This window comes from Cyclopterus lumpus, chromosome 5 (assembly GCF_009769545.1).
Source record: "Cyclopterus lumpus isolate fCycLum1 chromosome 5, fCycLum1.pri, whole genome shotgun sequence".
Taxonomy (NCBI): domain Eukaryota; kingdom Metazoa; phylum Chordata; class Actinopteri; order Perciformes; family Cyclopteridae; genus Cyclopterus; species Cyclopterus lumpus.
The window spans coordinates 14,190,927-14,207,254 of NC_046970.1; the positions used below are offsets into that span (position 1 = coordinate 14,190,927).

Sequence of the window (16,328 nt, forward strand, 5' to 3'; positions counted from 1 at the left end):
AGCGTGAATGGATTCTTATACGTGTGGTTTACAAGATTGCGATGCTTCTTTTCTGTATTCTCGCTTTAATGTTGGATTAGTTTGATATGGAGGTCGTATAAGAGTGACCGCTTGAGAATTTAGAAACCACGGGGCACAATTAAAAAATAAACTAAACGTGTGAGTTACGACGTTGCTTATAGCGCAATGAGCGCATCGGAGTTCCTGTTCACAGCTAGCTAGTTGAATTCAACTTTACAACTCGCCATTAAACCTCTGCGTTCCGACTTAACAAAACCACTTCAGCCTTATAACCTACATTACACTGCAACACCAGCTACGTCGAGTAACTGACATGAATTCTGTTTCAAATCATATTGTGCATAAATCCCCACGGGCTCATTTTAGCCACTTTCTTGTTTTAATGTATGATTTGAACAGAATGTTTCACTCCTTAAAGTTGTATTACAAATCACTTTAATTAAAGTAGCCTATTGGTGACTTTATTGTATTACTAAGATACTTGATACATTTACAGATCTCTTTTGTGGTATGGTGGTATGTTTTTTTGATGTTCTGCTTCTGTGTTTTTTTCATTTTCATATAATTAAAGAGAGTTCACAAGCCACTCCTACAATCTTGGGCAGGTCATACCACATTTTTGAGAGATGACTCATTGTATCAATGAGGACACAACATCAGAACAGCACAATAAACAGGCAACAAAATAATTAACTGTAGTGGCATTTAACATTAAATCCAGACCAAATAAGTTGTATTCCAGGGAAATAAATTATGCTCAGATGTTCAAATAAAAAATAAAAACAAGACCACAACTTACTGACAGTAGACTATAAAGCATATCTCTCACTCTAATAAAGAAATAGTCTCAAGATAGGACAGAGTCTTATTTTCTCTTGGTAGGTTTGGGAGAGATTTCATCTTGGCCAGGACCATGTAAACTATGTGAAAGATAATACATGTGTATGTTGTTTACGGTATAATCAAATTAAATAAATCTATTTTTTTAAGCTTTGGTAACTCCAGAAGATATCAGCAACGTGCCATGATAGCAACCGCTAGATTTGTTTAATACACACAGGATTGTTTAATAGAATATTATATTCATATGTTTTACAGTCTAATGTAAAGGGATTCTGTTCTACACACTCCGCTGGGGTGGGTGGCGGTATGCACTGAAAATCTGGTTTTGCAATCCGCCTAAAAAACGAAGAAGAATGAGGCGCAGCAGTAGAAGAAGAGACCCGGAGCAGGAAGTGTCTGTTCATATCGGCCCCATGTGATACTGCGCACTCGTTCATTCATTCTGCAAACGACAACTTTGGCGAACCTGTTATCTTTCTTTCCAAAATAAACCAAAGAAGAAAGCTGCGGCGTCTCTGTACGCGACCAGTAAGAGCCTAGCTAGCTAACGTAGAAATTGCGCTAAAGTTGTTCGGAAAAAAATTCATCTGTAGCCACTGATCACAGAATCCTAATGAAAAGTGCAGTGGATACGAGCATGATCAAGGAGAACCGGTGGGACGTCCCCCCTAATGCCCCAGCATGCATGGAGAAGCATCTGAGCTCTGCGCAATACAGAGCAGGTACGTCAGGTCACAAGGCCAGCGAGTTGGAGGGTTACACGTGGTGCCGCTAGTTGGTTATTGTTAGTCAGAGTCTGCATGTACTCAAGTGCCAGGGTGCTCTGGTACTTCAGCGGTTATAGAACCCGTCAATATGTTAAATGACAATGTATAATATGTATAAAAGTCGTGCACAAGCATAGCAGCCCAGCTGAATTAACGTTAAGTTATCTAGTGTGTCGCAGGGGACTAAATTAGTTAATAAGCAAACAAATTAAATTTCGCAGCCAATTTTGTTTTGCTACTTTGTAGATCGGATGCTAGTAGAATTAGTTGCTGACTCTTAAAATTTCATTTTTGTTATTTTTCCAAAATAACTTTTAAACATTGCTGATTTTTATTGAATTGTTTTCCTTTTGTTATCTCTCTTCACAGATGGCACTCTGCTGCTCGGTGCCTCCAGCCTCACTGGCAGGAGCTGGCAGGGATCAGTTTGGATCTACAGTGACCCAAAGCAGGCCCCCGATGAGGACCTCTGCAAAGCTGGTGTGCAGACTGAGACTGGAGTCACAGATGTCAAATGGGTATCAGAAAAGGCTATTGTTGTTGCATCAGACTCGGGTATGAAACGGATTCATAGTAATTATTTATCAAACACTAGTCTCAAGACTTTAATGTTACATTTTATTTCCATTTGACTGGTTTCTGTGCAGGTGCCTTGGAGCTCTGGGAACTGGCAGAGGATGAACGTCTACTGGTGAATCGCTTCACCAAACATGAGCACGACCACATTGTCACGACAGTGAGCCCAGTTACTGGAGGAAGCAGCGCTGTCACTGGCAGCATGGACTGTCGGTAAGACGCCATTCTTCACATTCATGCACGGTTGCTGAACAGAAGCATGTTGATTGATTTATGGTAAACTTAGGCATTGTGATTTTGGTTGTCACTTCTTCTTTTTTTTCTCCAAACTTTTCTCATCAAAATGCACTTCCCCAACAGAATTAAAGTCTGGGATCTCAGTCAGGAGACTGCTGTCACTACTTACAATGGTGAGGGAACATTTCACGACAGCTCTAGAAATATCTAGAAGAGAATGTTTTTTTTTAATGTATCAATCAAATTATATATATATATATATATATATATATATATATATATATATATATATATATATATATATATATATATATATATATATATATAAAATTAATTTGTCCAAGAGTCATTTTTTAAAGTCAAGTAGAAGGTTAGATCCCTAAAAATCACCATCATAAGAACCGTTCCCTTGATTTGTGTGTCTGTTTATTTGCACATCATCTTCTAAAGCCTTGAACAGACTACTGCACATGTGGTCTGGTTTAATTCAATTATGGGTTTAAAGAACAAAATATAATATTTTGGTTCAGATCTAAGTTTTATTTTTGGGGTGATTTTCTAAAACAATTACATCTTTTGAAACTTCCTTTTCTCATTAGCTATTTAAATTCAGAGATTTCAGCATGTGTCCTATAATTGCCAGTTATGTGCAGTAATTTTAAAAATGTTTTAAAGAAGAAAAAAAAGCTTGTTTATAAATAGTATAAACTTAACTCACAATATGTTACTCAACTTTGTTTCTTCCTCCAGTGCACACGCAGCCAGTCAGCTGTGTTGCTTGCAGTCCTACAGACGAGTCTCTCTTCATCTCCTGTGGTCAAGTAAGACACAGAATAACAGTTGTTATGCATTGTTAAAAAAACAACACGTAACAATTCAATAACAGCTTGAACTACATGTTGGAGAAACTTGCAGAATAAACATGCAAATTAATAAGGATGAACCTCTGTCATCTTGTGTTGCAACACAAAGCTACAATAAAACTATACTTGTCTTCATCAAACTCAACCTGTTATCCTCCATCCCTCAGGATGGCCGTGTGCTGATGTGGGACAGGAGAAAGCCAAACAAACCAGCCTCAAGAATAGGTGAGCAAAATGTCCAGCTTAAACAACCAGGTCCAGACATTTCTGCATTTTGTGATATATATATATATATATATATATATATATATATATATATATATAAACACAAATATTATTCATATTCCATTGTTGTTTCAGATGTAGAGTCCGCCAACTGCTCACCTACCACTGTAGCCTGGCACCCCCACCACAGAAGCACCATTGCTTTTGGTAAGGCCCAGCAGCAGATTGACTGACGGATGCATAAAATGGTCAGTCCCTACATTTCTGATTATGTTTATTGTGCCTTAGGTGATGAGTTGGGCAGAGTGACAGTGAAGGATTTCCTGGGAACAGAGCCGGCCCAGGTGGAGAACGTCCACAGCCGTAGAGTCAATGGGCTGGCCTTCTCTACACATAGGTAATACATTCTAACATATTATCATGAGCGCTTACATTGTTCCTCTACAAAATGTTAACTTTGTTGAAATGTTCTTCCCTCCCAGTGCCTCCTTGCTCGCTTCCATAAGTGATGATTGTTCACTCGTTGTTTTGAACTGTGAACTGCGAGAAATGTGAGTTTTTGCACTTAAATATTTAAACACATGGTTAAAGTCCTCTACCGTTAAAAAAATAAATAGTACTCATATATTCTTCCTCTATAGACTCAAAGATCGGCAACACCAGGACTTTGTCAAAGGTGTGTGTTGGCTCCATGGTGGTTCCAACACACTCACAACCGTAGGCTGGGATCACCTTGTGCTTCACCACATGGTGGATCCAGCTGCTGAAGTCCCCAACTCTTCCTCTTAGACGCGCACGCACACACACACACACACACACACACACACACACACACACACACACACACACACCTTGGAAAGAGCAGCACATTTTATGATTACTACTTCCCCCCCCTATTTTTAAAGGGGTTTCCATAATATCTAAAGTTAAATCTGTCAGTCAGGAAGTATGGATTAAAGTGTGTCATGGTCATTTAGTATTCCACATATGTGCAGAATATTTGGACTTTTGCTCTCCCAGTCCTGGCCTCAGTGCATTGCTACGTACTCTCTATCCACGTCTTTCATTCTGTATATGTCCATGTGTAATTACACTTAAGGCAACCCATTTGTATGGCATAATTTTACATTAAAGGTAACTTAATGTTGATGGCAAGAGCATTTTTACATTTCTTTGTGTTTGCTGGAATCTATTTATGCTAACAAATGCAAGACTCAAAGAAGGAATTTTGAAAGTATTGAGGATGAGAAGAATTCTATTTTTATTATAATTTTTCTGAACTCGAATGGGGTGGCACCTCAACTCTCTAATTGGTGTGCTATTGTCAGCTGTAATGACCAACATACATATTCTGCTTACCATCACTGCCTGCATAGATTGGTGTGGTTAAAAAACAACTGGTCATTGAAAATATGAGTTATTGAGCATATTTTAACTCAAAAGTAACCCCTCCCCCCCCCACACACACACTTTTTTATTTTATTTCAATCATTTGGCAGTACCTTCACTACCCACTTCTGAGGTGCCAACTGGTTGAGAATGGCTGCTATAATGCACATATTATAAATCATATAGCCATATACTGTACATTGATAAACCCACTGTGGGTCAAATGCTGAAAGTGTGACAAGAGTGGGCTGTTTAGGCAGAAGTTAACAAGATTACATGTGTGATTTGTAGCGACTATGGTGGTGTTGCGAATCTGTGGTCTGACATAGACTGGATTAGATGGGGCAATCAATTTCACATGGCACCAGTACAATGTGTTGGGGCCAATACAATACAATTTACTCAAATCAGACAAGCTATACTTATAGTTACTTCCCTTTGTATAGCAGTTTGGTACATTTTAATTGTCAATATAAATATTTAGCTCACCATGCAGGAATTCAGGAACATTGTCTTGCCTCCATCATTAAAGTAGATGGGGCAATGCCTTACCAGAAAAAAGTAACTTTACATTGTCTGGTTTGGGTTGGTGTTATGATACAGAGGTTGTCCTCTGGGGCATATTATCCAGAAACGCCTCAGGACCTTTTACTCTTACCATACTTTTGTGTAAACTCTTATTTTGAAGGATCCTTTTAACCCAATGACATTGAAGGGGCAGAACATCTCCTGTAATACTGGCATGCTATCAGCGATTAGCATTAGCACACCAGTTCATTTAACCATTAGCTTTCTAGCCTGTTTGAAACACAAGTAAACTCCGTTGCTATAAACATTCTCCCAATTCAGTCATACATTTATGACCATACGAATACGTTTCCATTAATTAAACTGATGTTAGCTCACACAAAGTAGTTCAGTGTAGCTAGCGGAATTATTTTGATCAATACAATCAGAGAAGCTAAAGTTACACAATATTCTTCAGCTATGGTCAAATGTAATGTGCCTGCATGTCATAGCTACGAACTAAGGCTTTACTCAAGTGTACCACGACTGGGGATTGAGTTTATGATGAGTTTACCTGTTGGATTCAGTCACTTTCTTTTCCCCGCAAACTTGAACCCACTAATCACTTCTTCTACTCTACCACGTTACTTTAGCTCGTGATGATCTTGTCTAATGCATTTAGGGGGAGGTCGCCATCTGCTGACAGGAATACATATTATCTTTAATGTATTTATTTAGAAACGCACTGACTTTTGACTTCACCAGCACTTACTGTACCATTTTGAATACCATTTTTGAGTGATGAAATGGTGTGGTTGTCAATATCGAAATATGTATAATTACTGTAATAATTCCTTACTAAATTAGATCAATTTCACAAAGGATTTAAAACTAAGACTGAGATCTGCAACACATGTGGATCTTGAAATAACTTGCAAGACAGAAAGAGAAAAGTTTATTCAAGATATTAAGATCTTTATGTTGGTGCCACAGTGTCATTCCAGTTATTTTTCCTATGCACAAACCATTAGTACCATGCCATCTGCACTTTTGTCTTTTTGTGACGAAGATGTCTTGATGCTAATACAAATGATAAAATTATTAAATACTGTGCACTAAAAAACTCAAGGACCTTTATTATAGCATGTAATCACTGCAATTACTTTTGGATTAGTTGTTGGACAACATTTGGTGTAGATGGTGTAGACTTTACAACCAACATTTTAAATATTTAGATTGTACAAACGTAAGGTACATAAACTACATCGTACAATATCTAGGTACTTTTGGCATCTTATATAAACTGATATGTACAGGATGAGTGTAGATACATTGACACAACATTTACTGCAGTAGAATACCTATTTTACAGATGGCAAAGCATTTCCAGGATCAATAAATATGAGAAACAATCCTACTGGGAGATAAACACACGTCTGAATTAACTGTTGGCTTTGTTACAGTGGACCTACATCATCTTCATGTAACAGTGGAAGATCATTTCAGTTATGGGACATGTAACTGCAGCATGAACCACAATAGCTGCACTGTACATTATTATTGTATTTTAAGTTTACCGATATATCTGTCAAAGCCTTTGTCACAAATTTGTTGAGAGTAAAGTAGATTCATTTTCACTCACCATACACTTACCAGCTATGAATAACTTTAAATATTATTTTACTCATGAATATAACCCATGTGGCATGAAGACTGATAAAAAGCTTTGGTTAAAAAGGCAACATATTATGCAACATTAACCTATATACTGAATAAAAAGCAGCAGCAGCCAAACAAAAATGGTTCACCAGACACTTAAAAAATAAAATACAAATCAGAAAACACAATTTGAAAGTGATAGTGTGTTCTCCAAAGATTGAGAAATACATTCAAAAATCTGCAGAACATTGCAATGCGACATTCTTAACATATTAGCTAGGATCATTTGTTCAAAGTGCTTTTCCACCCCATGCAATGTGTGCTAAACAGAAGAGCAGCTGTCTCATTACGGATCCCCCTTACTGACAAGAGAAATGGGCTGCTTGGTTCCAGGCCGAACAGTAAAGGTCATACCATACTTATGTTTTGACTCTGTCCCGTTGCTGAAAAGAAAACACATTCATGATTATGTGTTGATTCTGGAGACAGACACTGGGCTTTTTGTCTCAGAAAAGTGAAGGTTTCATTTTTGAGCACTCTTACCTGGTGGGAACTTTCACTGAAGAGGTTTCCTTATATTTTTTGACCACTTTACTCTCCAGCTCCCGCATGTTCAGTGTTGCTGCTTTGCTGATCTCGGGGTAATTCTTGCTCTGTGGTGCGGCTCTGTGGACAACAGGGACATTATTGTCCTCATCGGGCAGTGGGGTGCCCCAGTCATCAGATGTGGACTCTGCCTCGTTCGCTGGGGCCATTTTGTGGTCCATTTCTAACATCTTCTTTTGAAGGATGCTCAGGAGCGTGGCCTGACTGGGTGAAATAGTGGATGGGAGCTGAACAGGGGCCAACTTAGGTTTCATCATGGGTTGAAGCTTCGGTTTGAAGTCGAAGTCAAGAGGCGGGAGTTTTGGAGCTGCTGGGGCTTTGAGCTTTGGGGGAGGAGGGGGAACATGAGATGGAGGAGGGGGAACATGAGATGGAGGAGGGGGAACATGAGATGGAGGGAGAGGGATCTCATTTACTGTTGGTGCCATTTTCATGGGAGGGTCAGGTGTTGGGACGGAAGGAGGCGGCTCCATAACCCCGTCAAAATCATCAAACTCTGGTGGCGGAGGGAGTAATGCCATACTTAAGTCCTCAGGCTGTGTGTGTTGATAATTTGAGGGGCTTTGCGATGCCTTTAACTTCTGCACAACCAGGTTGGTCGTACTTGGGGATGCAGCCGTCCTACTGACGGATGGCATCACATCCCTGACTAGAGCAGGACTACTGGATTTGACTGGATCCTGAATTGTTTGCGTATCGTCCACAGGACTGACAGACATTAGACTCTCCTGTATTCTTTCTAGAGATGTTAGAGAAGAGGATGAGCTGGACCTTGGGGTGACAATAAATGAATTGGGACGAGTGTCACTCGGGTGAATGCTTGCACTAGGCTGCGCAATCATCTTGCCGCTGTTTTCCCGCGACAGAGGGTGACTCGATTTATGTTTGTCTCTTTCTTTAGCTGCCAATAATAGAGCCAGCGGGGATGCTGCAGGTCCATCTCGTGCCCCGTTGGTTTCACCACTCTTCAGGTTGCGCAGTTTATGATCTAATATTGGACTGAATCTACGACTTTGACTTGGAGATCCTACATATTTGTCCCTGATGGGCTCTGAATTCACCCGACTACCATTTAGTTTCAGCAGCTGTGGTGAAGTCTGTTGTGGAGTCTGGAGGGGTTGGTCTTCTTTGGGCTGTACTGAAACTGTTCCTTTTTTAGCCTCAGTTTTTGGCTCAGGAGGCGGTGATTTAGAGGGTTGGGTAATTTGTAAGTTCTCCTTCAGCTCCTCTACAATTTTGGGAGCTGGTTTATACGGTGTAGCCACTTTAGGGACTTTCCCATCCACCTGGACAAGAACTGGGACCGAGTCAACGGACACAGAATCTTCCAGGAGTAACATCTGCGTGCGTCTTTTGTCATGCTCTTCATACCCACTGAGAATTGAGGTCTGAGGAACATGGTAAAGTTTTGCTGCATTTTGGGGATTGAAACTGGACAGTCTGGCTGTCTGCACGGGAGGAGGTGGGGCAGGAGTCCCTGGTGGGGAGTCAAAGTTGGATATAGAGGACAGTCTAATGGGTTTTGGAGGTGGGTTCTTGAGTTGCCTTTCAGAAGGAGGCATGGGTGGGGAAAATGTTGGACGCTCAGGAACTTTGGCTGGCGGTGGACTGGAAATGGGTCCGGATGATACAGAGCCACTGGAGCTAGTAGATGGAAGCTTTGGCGGAGGCTTTGGTGGAGCCATTGGTGGCGGTTTTATGAAGGTTAAGTCTTCCCCCTCAATGAAAGGTCCCAGTGAGATCGGTTTTGGATCGGGCATGGATGGAGAGGGAAGGGTTGCCACATTTAGACTGTTCAGGTCACCCATGAAGTCTGGTGGAGGGATAAAAGTCCCTGGAGGGGGTGGAGGAGCCATAGCGGGAGGAGGAGGAACAAATATGCCTTCCTCTCCGAGGTCAGGCACAGATCTAACAGATCCATTGGAAAGGTGATCTCCACCAACTAAGGGAAGAAAGAAAAGAGAGAATAACTGAGAAAGGTTCGGCACTGTTGTATACTGTGAAACAGGAGCAATTATAAAATGTATCATATGTCAAGAAGTTGTAGAAGTATTCATAAGTCTGTGAGAAATGTTAAGTAGCAACTACTGAAAGAAAACGCTTACAGGCTAAGGAGGTGCCAAACTGTGTGAAACGTTCAAACAATCCATGCCTTGTCTAGATTTGTTTTATGTTGTTCATGAAACCTGGTGGTCAACAGAAGAAATCGGAGTCTTGCTCTTATCAAAGTAGAAATAACTATATAGATCATAAAGAATCAACAATGTTTACTGCTGAAATCCGGTCTGGGCGTTATAGACAAAATGTTCTATTCCAATCAAGGTCACTTCATATCTTGATAATTATATATATATATATATATATATATATATATATATATATATATATATATATATATATATATATATATATATCACGATATAGCATGTTATCTGGAAAATAAATGAAATAACATGGTTTTGTATTCTCTTGTGTTAGAAAGACAATAAACTATCACATTGAATTATCACCCAGCCCAAGCTGAAAGGAATTAGTTAAAAGTCAGTAAATTACAGAATTACTCACAGCTAAAATGAAACAAATAATATCCACTTTGTTCATTCTAACACTCCCATTCTGTAAATACTCTTGCCATCTGGTATGCTGGTTTGGACACATTCAGGAGGTTTATTGAGCAATAACCTGAACAAACATTTACCTGCCCGGCATTTTCAACCCTTTACGGAGACATTTTGATTGCTGTGATCCATCAAATGAGTCAAAGTTAAAACACTGCAAAAGATCTGGCACCTTGAGAGTGTAAATAATGAAATTATAGTGTTTACGAAGTTAAACTCAAAGTACAAATTTGCGATAGGTAGACGCTCACCTGAACTGTTGATCTTTTGACCGTTGATAGAGGGGAGGAGGGGGACTTTGGGTGTTGGGACGGCAAACCCTTGAAAACTCTCTGATGAGAACTGTGAAGACAAACAAACATTAAAATGTTGAGATTTCAACATCTGAGACACAAGAAAACAAGCATATACATAAAATAAAGTCCACATCCTGTTAAGAGGCACTGGCAAGTATTCACTCCTGGAGTGAACAAACCAGTTCTAAACTACTGCAGAGCTCATTGTACCTTGAAAACAGATGAGCCTGTGTCCAATACTTTCTACAGTATTGGCATCAACAAAACATAGTCCATGTCACTTTAGTGGCTGTCAGGGCTGGGTATTATGAAGAACTTAATGTATGTATAGCTGTAATTGCAAATAAGTTAAATCAATAAAATACAATAATATGTATATATATATATATAATATGATTTATAGGGAATATAATACAATGTACTATTCAGTTACAACATGTATACAGTTCTAATGTCTGTTTCCAAATAAGTGAATTTTTTAGGCTATTCTTAGGTTTGTCATGATGAAAGCAGAGACGGAGATTTCAAAATGATAATTTTTACACTCTGCATACGTCACTCATTAGGAGCACTCTGTGATTCATAGGGTAGGACACACCTATATTTGTCACATTGTCCTAGTGTTAATCTGGGCCTGGCTGAGAAAATTGCAGGCTGTCACTTAAAAATCTGTGGACTTGTATGTGCGTGTGTGAGTATGATTTGCTGTTCTCGTCATGGCCACCAAAGATAAACATAGACTGTGTTGACACAATACAAGTCCATGAGAGTTAACGGGTTATATGCCCTTCGTAAGGGCAAAATAATTATAATTCCAGCAACACAAAACTTTTACTTTATTTACTGCTGTATCTCTTGACATTAATGTGATGCAGGCTCTTTAAGTAACCAAGCAACACGCTTTAAACATGCATTATTAATAAGGCTGGTAATGACTGATGGTATACTGCTTTTTAGCCCTTTAAATGCTTGTCTTCCAGATTTAATTAAATTGGAGATCTGCCTGATGTCATGCTTCAAATGACACTTCTCTCTCACAATTAGCTTCTTGGAAAAGTATGAACCCAACACTACAGGTCGAGGGCGTGTCATTAAATGTCGTGTTTGATCCAGTTTGATTTCAACTGCACTATGACTCACTTTCATCTGTTGCAGCAGTCTCAGCTGTCCTGCCCATGTGCTTAGGTGTGCCAGGTCCAACACATGCCACAGATGCATTCAGTGGACACTCCCAAACTCTGAGGTGCATGAATCAGAGCAGCAAGGAGCTCTTTATTTATATCTGCGCCATGAAAACATAATGGGAGGCCTGACAACCATGGGATCTTTTACCAAGTAAAAGTAACAATACTTCCTCATAAATAGAAGTCTTTAATTCACGATTCTACTTTAGTAAAAATACAAAACCTTTATCAGCGAAATGTTCTTTGACTATCAAAAGCTAAAGTGCTTATTATGCTGCAGAATGGTCCCTGTGAGTGTTAGTTTGTACATGAGCGACCCCGGATATTTTTAAAGAAGCCACAGGCCAAACAGTTTGGGAACCAATGGTTTAATCTTTAACAATGTATTGTCAAAGAATATCACATATCTTAATGTAAAATCTAAATCTAAAAAGTAATTAGTAGTTGTAGATAAATGATAAATGTTGTCAGATAAATGTCTACTTTTCTCTCAAATGTGGTGAAGTAAAAGTATAAATAATAATTAAATTATACTAACAAAAAGTGAATGTACTTAATTACTTTCCACCTCTGATGTTACATCATCAATAGACCAAAATCAAATATGTCTGTTTCTATTAAATGTATGAATCACTTAACAATTTCTTAACTTCAAGTTTCCAGTTTTAGAATTTCTCTGAATGCAATAAATGCATATGGCACTGTACTGTTTATGCCTTGCTCTTGGTTTTTGAAAAATACATCAGCAGATTTAGCTTTCGTTTTCCAGAACAAATATAAAGCATATGTAACACACCTGGATGGTGATACCATCTTTATTGTGGATGACAGTTTGCGATGATAACACATTATGAGTTATGCCCTTCGCAGCCTACGGCATATGATTTAAAGAACAATGTCAGTGTTCTCACTCCCGCATGAGGATATATAATAGTTATTAGAACTAAAAGTGACTCTCACCAAACAAACACAAATGGGCAGAAATTCAACGAAATTCAATGCTCAACTGACAAAATCACAAATTATTGATTAACAAACTGTCCCTGTGCTTGTTTAAGCTCACCCATATACTCACAGTCATGCACTGAACTGTCCTTTATCATTCATTTGCATCTGTGCTCTGCAGATACAGAGTGCAAGATGAAGTAATCCTTCAATTGCATGTAAACGACAGCTCAGAGTGACGCATATTTAATGTTATTCCAATATCTGAAACTGAGGAGCTTCACTGAGATACTCACAGCATGATGCTTGACGGTGGGTCTGGCCCGCACACTGGCAGTTCCTGACTCGGGGATTGCCGATGGCTTCAGCACCAGCTCTACATTTTCTGAGAAAATAAAAAGCAAAGGATTTGTACTGTATACACTTAATGCTTTTAGCCATTCAATTTCTGAAGTCTGAGAATGATTTGTTTGGCCAGTGAGGACAAACAATGTGGTCGAGACACGCTGAACTAAACACGGCATGTCTTGATTTAAAAGAACAATACATTCACATCATTACTGACTGTGCAGTATTCATGATTATTTTCCAGAAATAAATTTTTCAGTGTTTCAAATTAAAAAAATTCTGAAAGCCTTCACCATCCAAAACTGCACCGTGTCTATCTGTCTATTGTTCTTCTCTCTTGTGAAGATGAGTACATTCTGGTCCTTTTGCAGGTGATGACATACCAAAGCGACCTCTTGGTTGAACTTAACGATCTACTGTGGGATAAAATCTGCTGTGAAAGGCAGGTTTGTTGTTGACAACTAAATAGTTACAGGAAGCTGAACAGATGATTGCAATCTTTGTTCATACTCCAGCATTGTGTTGAAGTGAAAGTTTCATTATCCTAGTAACTGAATTGATAACTTGCAGCATAAGACACAATAATGTTAATCCTATTTTCAAATTGAGATATCATCTGACACTTTGCAAATTGATCTCAGCATGTTCACGTTTCTTGGGATAAAGTTAGGTGAAATTAGTTTGAGTTGTTTTTAATTTGACTCTCCAAAAGAACTTGCATCAAATGTCAGCTTGGCATTAATGGTTTCAATGCATTCCAGGTTTTTTGTTTGAAGTGCAATCAACAATCAGCAGAGCATAATGAAGCATTTTGAAGCCAAAGAGGTATTTATCATTGTGTTGTGGAAATGGTAAGAAAGTTGTCTGTTGTTTTTTGTGTTCAGTTCAAAGCAAAAGAATGTCAACATATACCTTAGCTGTCCTCTACAGTGTCAGTCATCGTGCTTATACAATAAGTGACAGATGAAAGAAACTTGGCATTGAGAGGTAATTAGTTTGCATGTGCCGTCAGCCATCGATGACCACACCTTTCATTGAAGAGAAACCAAAGGGCTTCACGTTATAAACAAGGAAGGAACCCAACGTATTTTTCCTTTATGCATTTAATATAACCATCATGTTACAACGCTGTAGGATCAACTCAGTACAAACAATTATTAAAAGAATGGCCTGGGTGTTGAACCAGTCTAACATATTAGTTTTCTCATTGTGCACCTGCCTCATTTAAATAGACAAATATTCTCTCTCAAGTTGCAGCTTTGCATGTAGCAATGCCTCCTGTGTCCTGCTCTTGTCAATCAAATGGAACTAATGCCACAGACACCTGGTTAGTTATCTTATAAATACATGGTCATCATTTCACACTTTTCTTTTATAGTTTGGCAATAAACAATGAACTCAAGGTCCACTTACTATATTTTTCAAGAGCTTTCAACCGCATCTCATGGTCTTCCTCAGCAAATGCTGAAGAATATATGCTGTTATATGTTCTTAAAGTACTCAAAAACTTTCCAATCCCTCAAGGTATTTAAACAAAAATGATCTGTCACTTACACTACAGGTGAGACCACAATCATCATTATAAGTCATTTCCTGAAATTATACTTACATAAACTACTCTCAGATAATGTCTAAACAGTTGAACAAACAAACACACTGAATGCAGCTGTTTTAGACACAATTACAATATATTTGATCTTTTCCGTTCCTCCAATGTTCCTTGGTTGGAGTTTCTAGACATACACACACAATCCCTTGTTTCCTCAAAGCATTGTTGAGGCAACACTAAATCACAGTAAGTGAACATAATTGGCAGAGGACAGGTCAGTGTGAAGCCAGACAGGCAAGGTCACAGCTCCACCAAGAAGAAGGGACTTTGACATTTGAGAACAGGTTTTTCATGGATGAATCACATTGATGGCATCTGCAGCCACATGAACTTCAGGACGTGTCATTAAACATATTGAAATACTGTTGATATTTCCTTTCGGATCAACAGGCAGCCAGTTAAGTTTACACATGGGAGCTTCGTGATTTGAACACTGTTGTCCATGTCAACATAGTGCAAAGGTCGTGTTATTCTTTAGCGAGTTAAAGTGAATGCGTATTCTCTATTATAACCACTGGGCCCTGTACGCAGTGTTGGCTACTCACCCATGTCCTTGATTTTGATATTGGTGTCGAAAAGAGACTGATTCTTCCGACCCAGAAAATTCAACGGCCCCCTCTTCATGGTTATTGATGAGTTGGCGTGTAGATACAACTGGACGGCAGGATCACTGACGCATTTTGAATCAACAGGTAAATCCGAGGCAAAGCGCAGGTGATAGTTTCGCGACAGGTGCCTCGCCGCGCACCAGGTAAATCTGACTCCAATGATTTGGTGCAAAGTATTTGGGCCATACAGAAAAAAAAGTTGACCCCGCCCACTCCCTTTGCACTGCGCCTCCCTGTCTTTGTACACTCCCAACAGGTGAGGCCGTGACTCTCCTTTTCTCATTCCAGCACAAATCTCACCTGCGCGCTGAATGAGCCGTGCTCGCTCTCGGCTGATTTCCAAAGCACCGTGGTGTGTGTTGACTGATTGTAACAGTGCTTCATTTGGTAGAGACATCAGGCCAATTACATAATACACATGATTAGGAGCAGTTTTACCTTTGCGGCACATTAAGAAGAGCCAAAAGGCTTTTGTTTTGTATGAGTCACCAACAGGAAGTAAGATGTTGATGGGAAATAAAATGGCTTTTCTGCTTTTAATGTGTCTATTTATTGTATGAGTCATAATCATTCTGGTCATAAGTAAACACTTTAAAGTTTAGACTGTTTACTTATGACCAGAATGATTATGACACATGTAAGTACAACTAAAGTAAATTAGAATACAGTTTAGACTCTAAACTGTATTCTAATTGACTTTACTTCTATAACGTTTTTCAAAGCCAGTATTGTACAATGATCAAAGTGGAAAGTAACTAGCTAACGAAAGTACAAATACATTACTTGAGTATTTCCATCAGAAGCTTTCTATACTTCTATACTCCACCTCATTTCAAATGAAAACATTGTATTTTTTTAATTTACAGCTGTAGTCTGATGATCAAGATTTGAATTACAAAACCTATGATCAGCTTATAACACATGATGCATTATTATTAATTATACTGGCCAAAAGTATATAAAGCTATAAATTCCTCTTCTAAACATTACAAAAGTCAGCCTTATTGTTAGTATTATGCTAATTATC

General features: G+C 38.9%; 2 protein-coding genes across 3 annotated transcripts; one reads left to right on the forward strand and one right to left on the reverse strand.

Moving 5' to 3' along the window:
- The first annotated feature begins 1,198 nt into the window (after window positions 1–1,198).
- On the forward strand, window positions 1,199–4,689 carry wdr77 (WD repeat domain 77). Its single transcript, XM_034532385.1, has 10 exons — window positions 1,199–1,586; window positions 2,001–2,186; window positions 2,279–2,420; window positions 2,568–2,617; window positions 3,195–3,265; window positions 3,475–3,532; window positions 3,668–3,739; window positions 3,821–3,929; window positions 4,015–4,083; window positions 4,174–4,689. Exons 1-10 carry the CDS (start codon window positions 1,478–1,480, stop codon window positions 4,319–4,321), a joined length of 1,014 nt encoding a protein of 337 aa, XP_034388276.1. The 5' UTR covers window positions 1,199–1,477; the 3' UTR covers window positions 4,322–4,689.
- Window positions 4,690–6,370: 1,681 nt separating this feature from the next.
- Window positions 6,371–15,430, reverse strand: LOC117731453 (proline-rich protein 36). 2 transcript variants are annotated; one of them, XM_034533832.1, is made up of 5 exons: window positions 15,239–15,430; window positions 13,033–13,121; window positions 10,563–10,653; window positions 7,631–9,635; window positions 6,371–7,530 (listed from the first exon to the last, which is right to left on the reverse strand). In XM_034533832.1, exons 1-5 carry the CDS (start codon window positions 15,315–15,317, stop codon window positions 7,434–7,436), a joined length of 2,361 nt encoding a protein of 786 aa, XP_034389723.1. In that variant the 5' UTR covers window positions 15,318–15,430; the 3' UTR covers window positions 6,371–7,433. The 2 variants fall into 2 exon arrangements, with proteins under 2 accessions (XP_034389723.1, XP_034389724.1); XM_034533833.1 differs by lacking the exon at window positions 15,239–15,430 and adding an exon at window positions 11,748–11,845 and having other exon boundaries at window positions 13,033–13,087.
- Window positions 15,431–16,328: the final 898 nt, after the last annotated feature.

What these genes read in the sequence shown, in the direction of transcription:
- LOC117731453 (XM_034533832.1), bottom strand. Translation starts at nt 15,317, where the DNA reads ATGAAGAGGGGGCCGTTGAATTTTCTGGGTCGGAAGAATCAGTCTCTT. An exon ending in TATCAAAATCAAGGACATGG is followed by an intron (nt 13,122 to 15,238) that starts GTGAGTAGCCAA and finishes TTATTTTCTCAG; the next exon opens with AAAATGTAGAGCTGGTGCTG. An exon ending in TCAGTGAAAGTTCCCACCAG is followed by an intron (nt 7,531 to 7,630) that starts GTAAGAGTGCTC and finishes TTTTCTTTTCAG; the next exon opens with CAACGGGACAGAGTCAAAAC.
- wdr77 (XM_034532385.1), top strand. Translation starts at nt 1,478, where the DNA reads ATGAAAAGTGCAGTGGATACGAGCATGATCAAGGAGAACCGGTGGGAC. An exon ending in TGTTGTTGCATCAGACTCGG is followed by an intron (nt 2,187 to 2,278) that starts GTATGAAACGGA and finishes GTTTCTGTGCAG; the next exon opens with GTGCCTTGGAGCTCTGGGAA. An exon ending in TGCTGTCACTACTTACAATG is followed by an intron (nt 2,618 to 3,194) that starts GTGAGGGAACAT and finishes TTCTTCCTCCAG; the next exon opens with TGCACACGCAGCCAGTCAGC.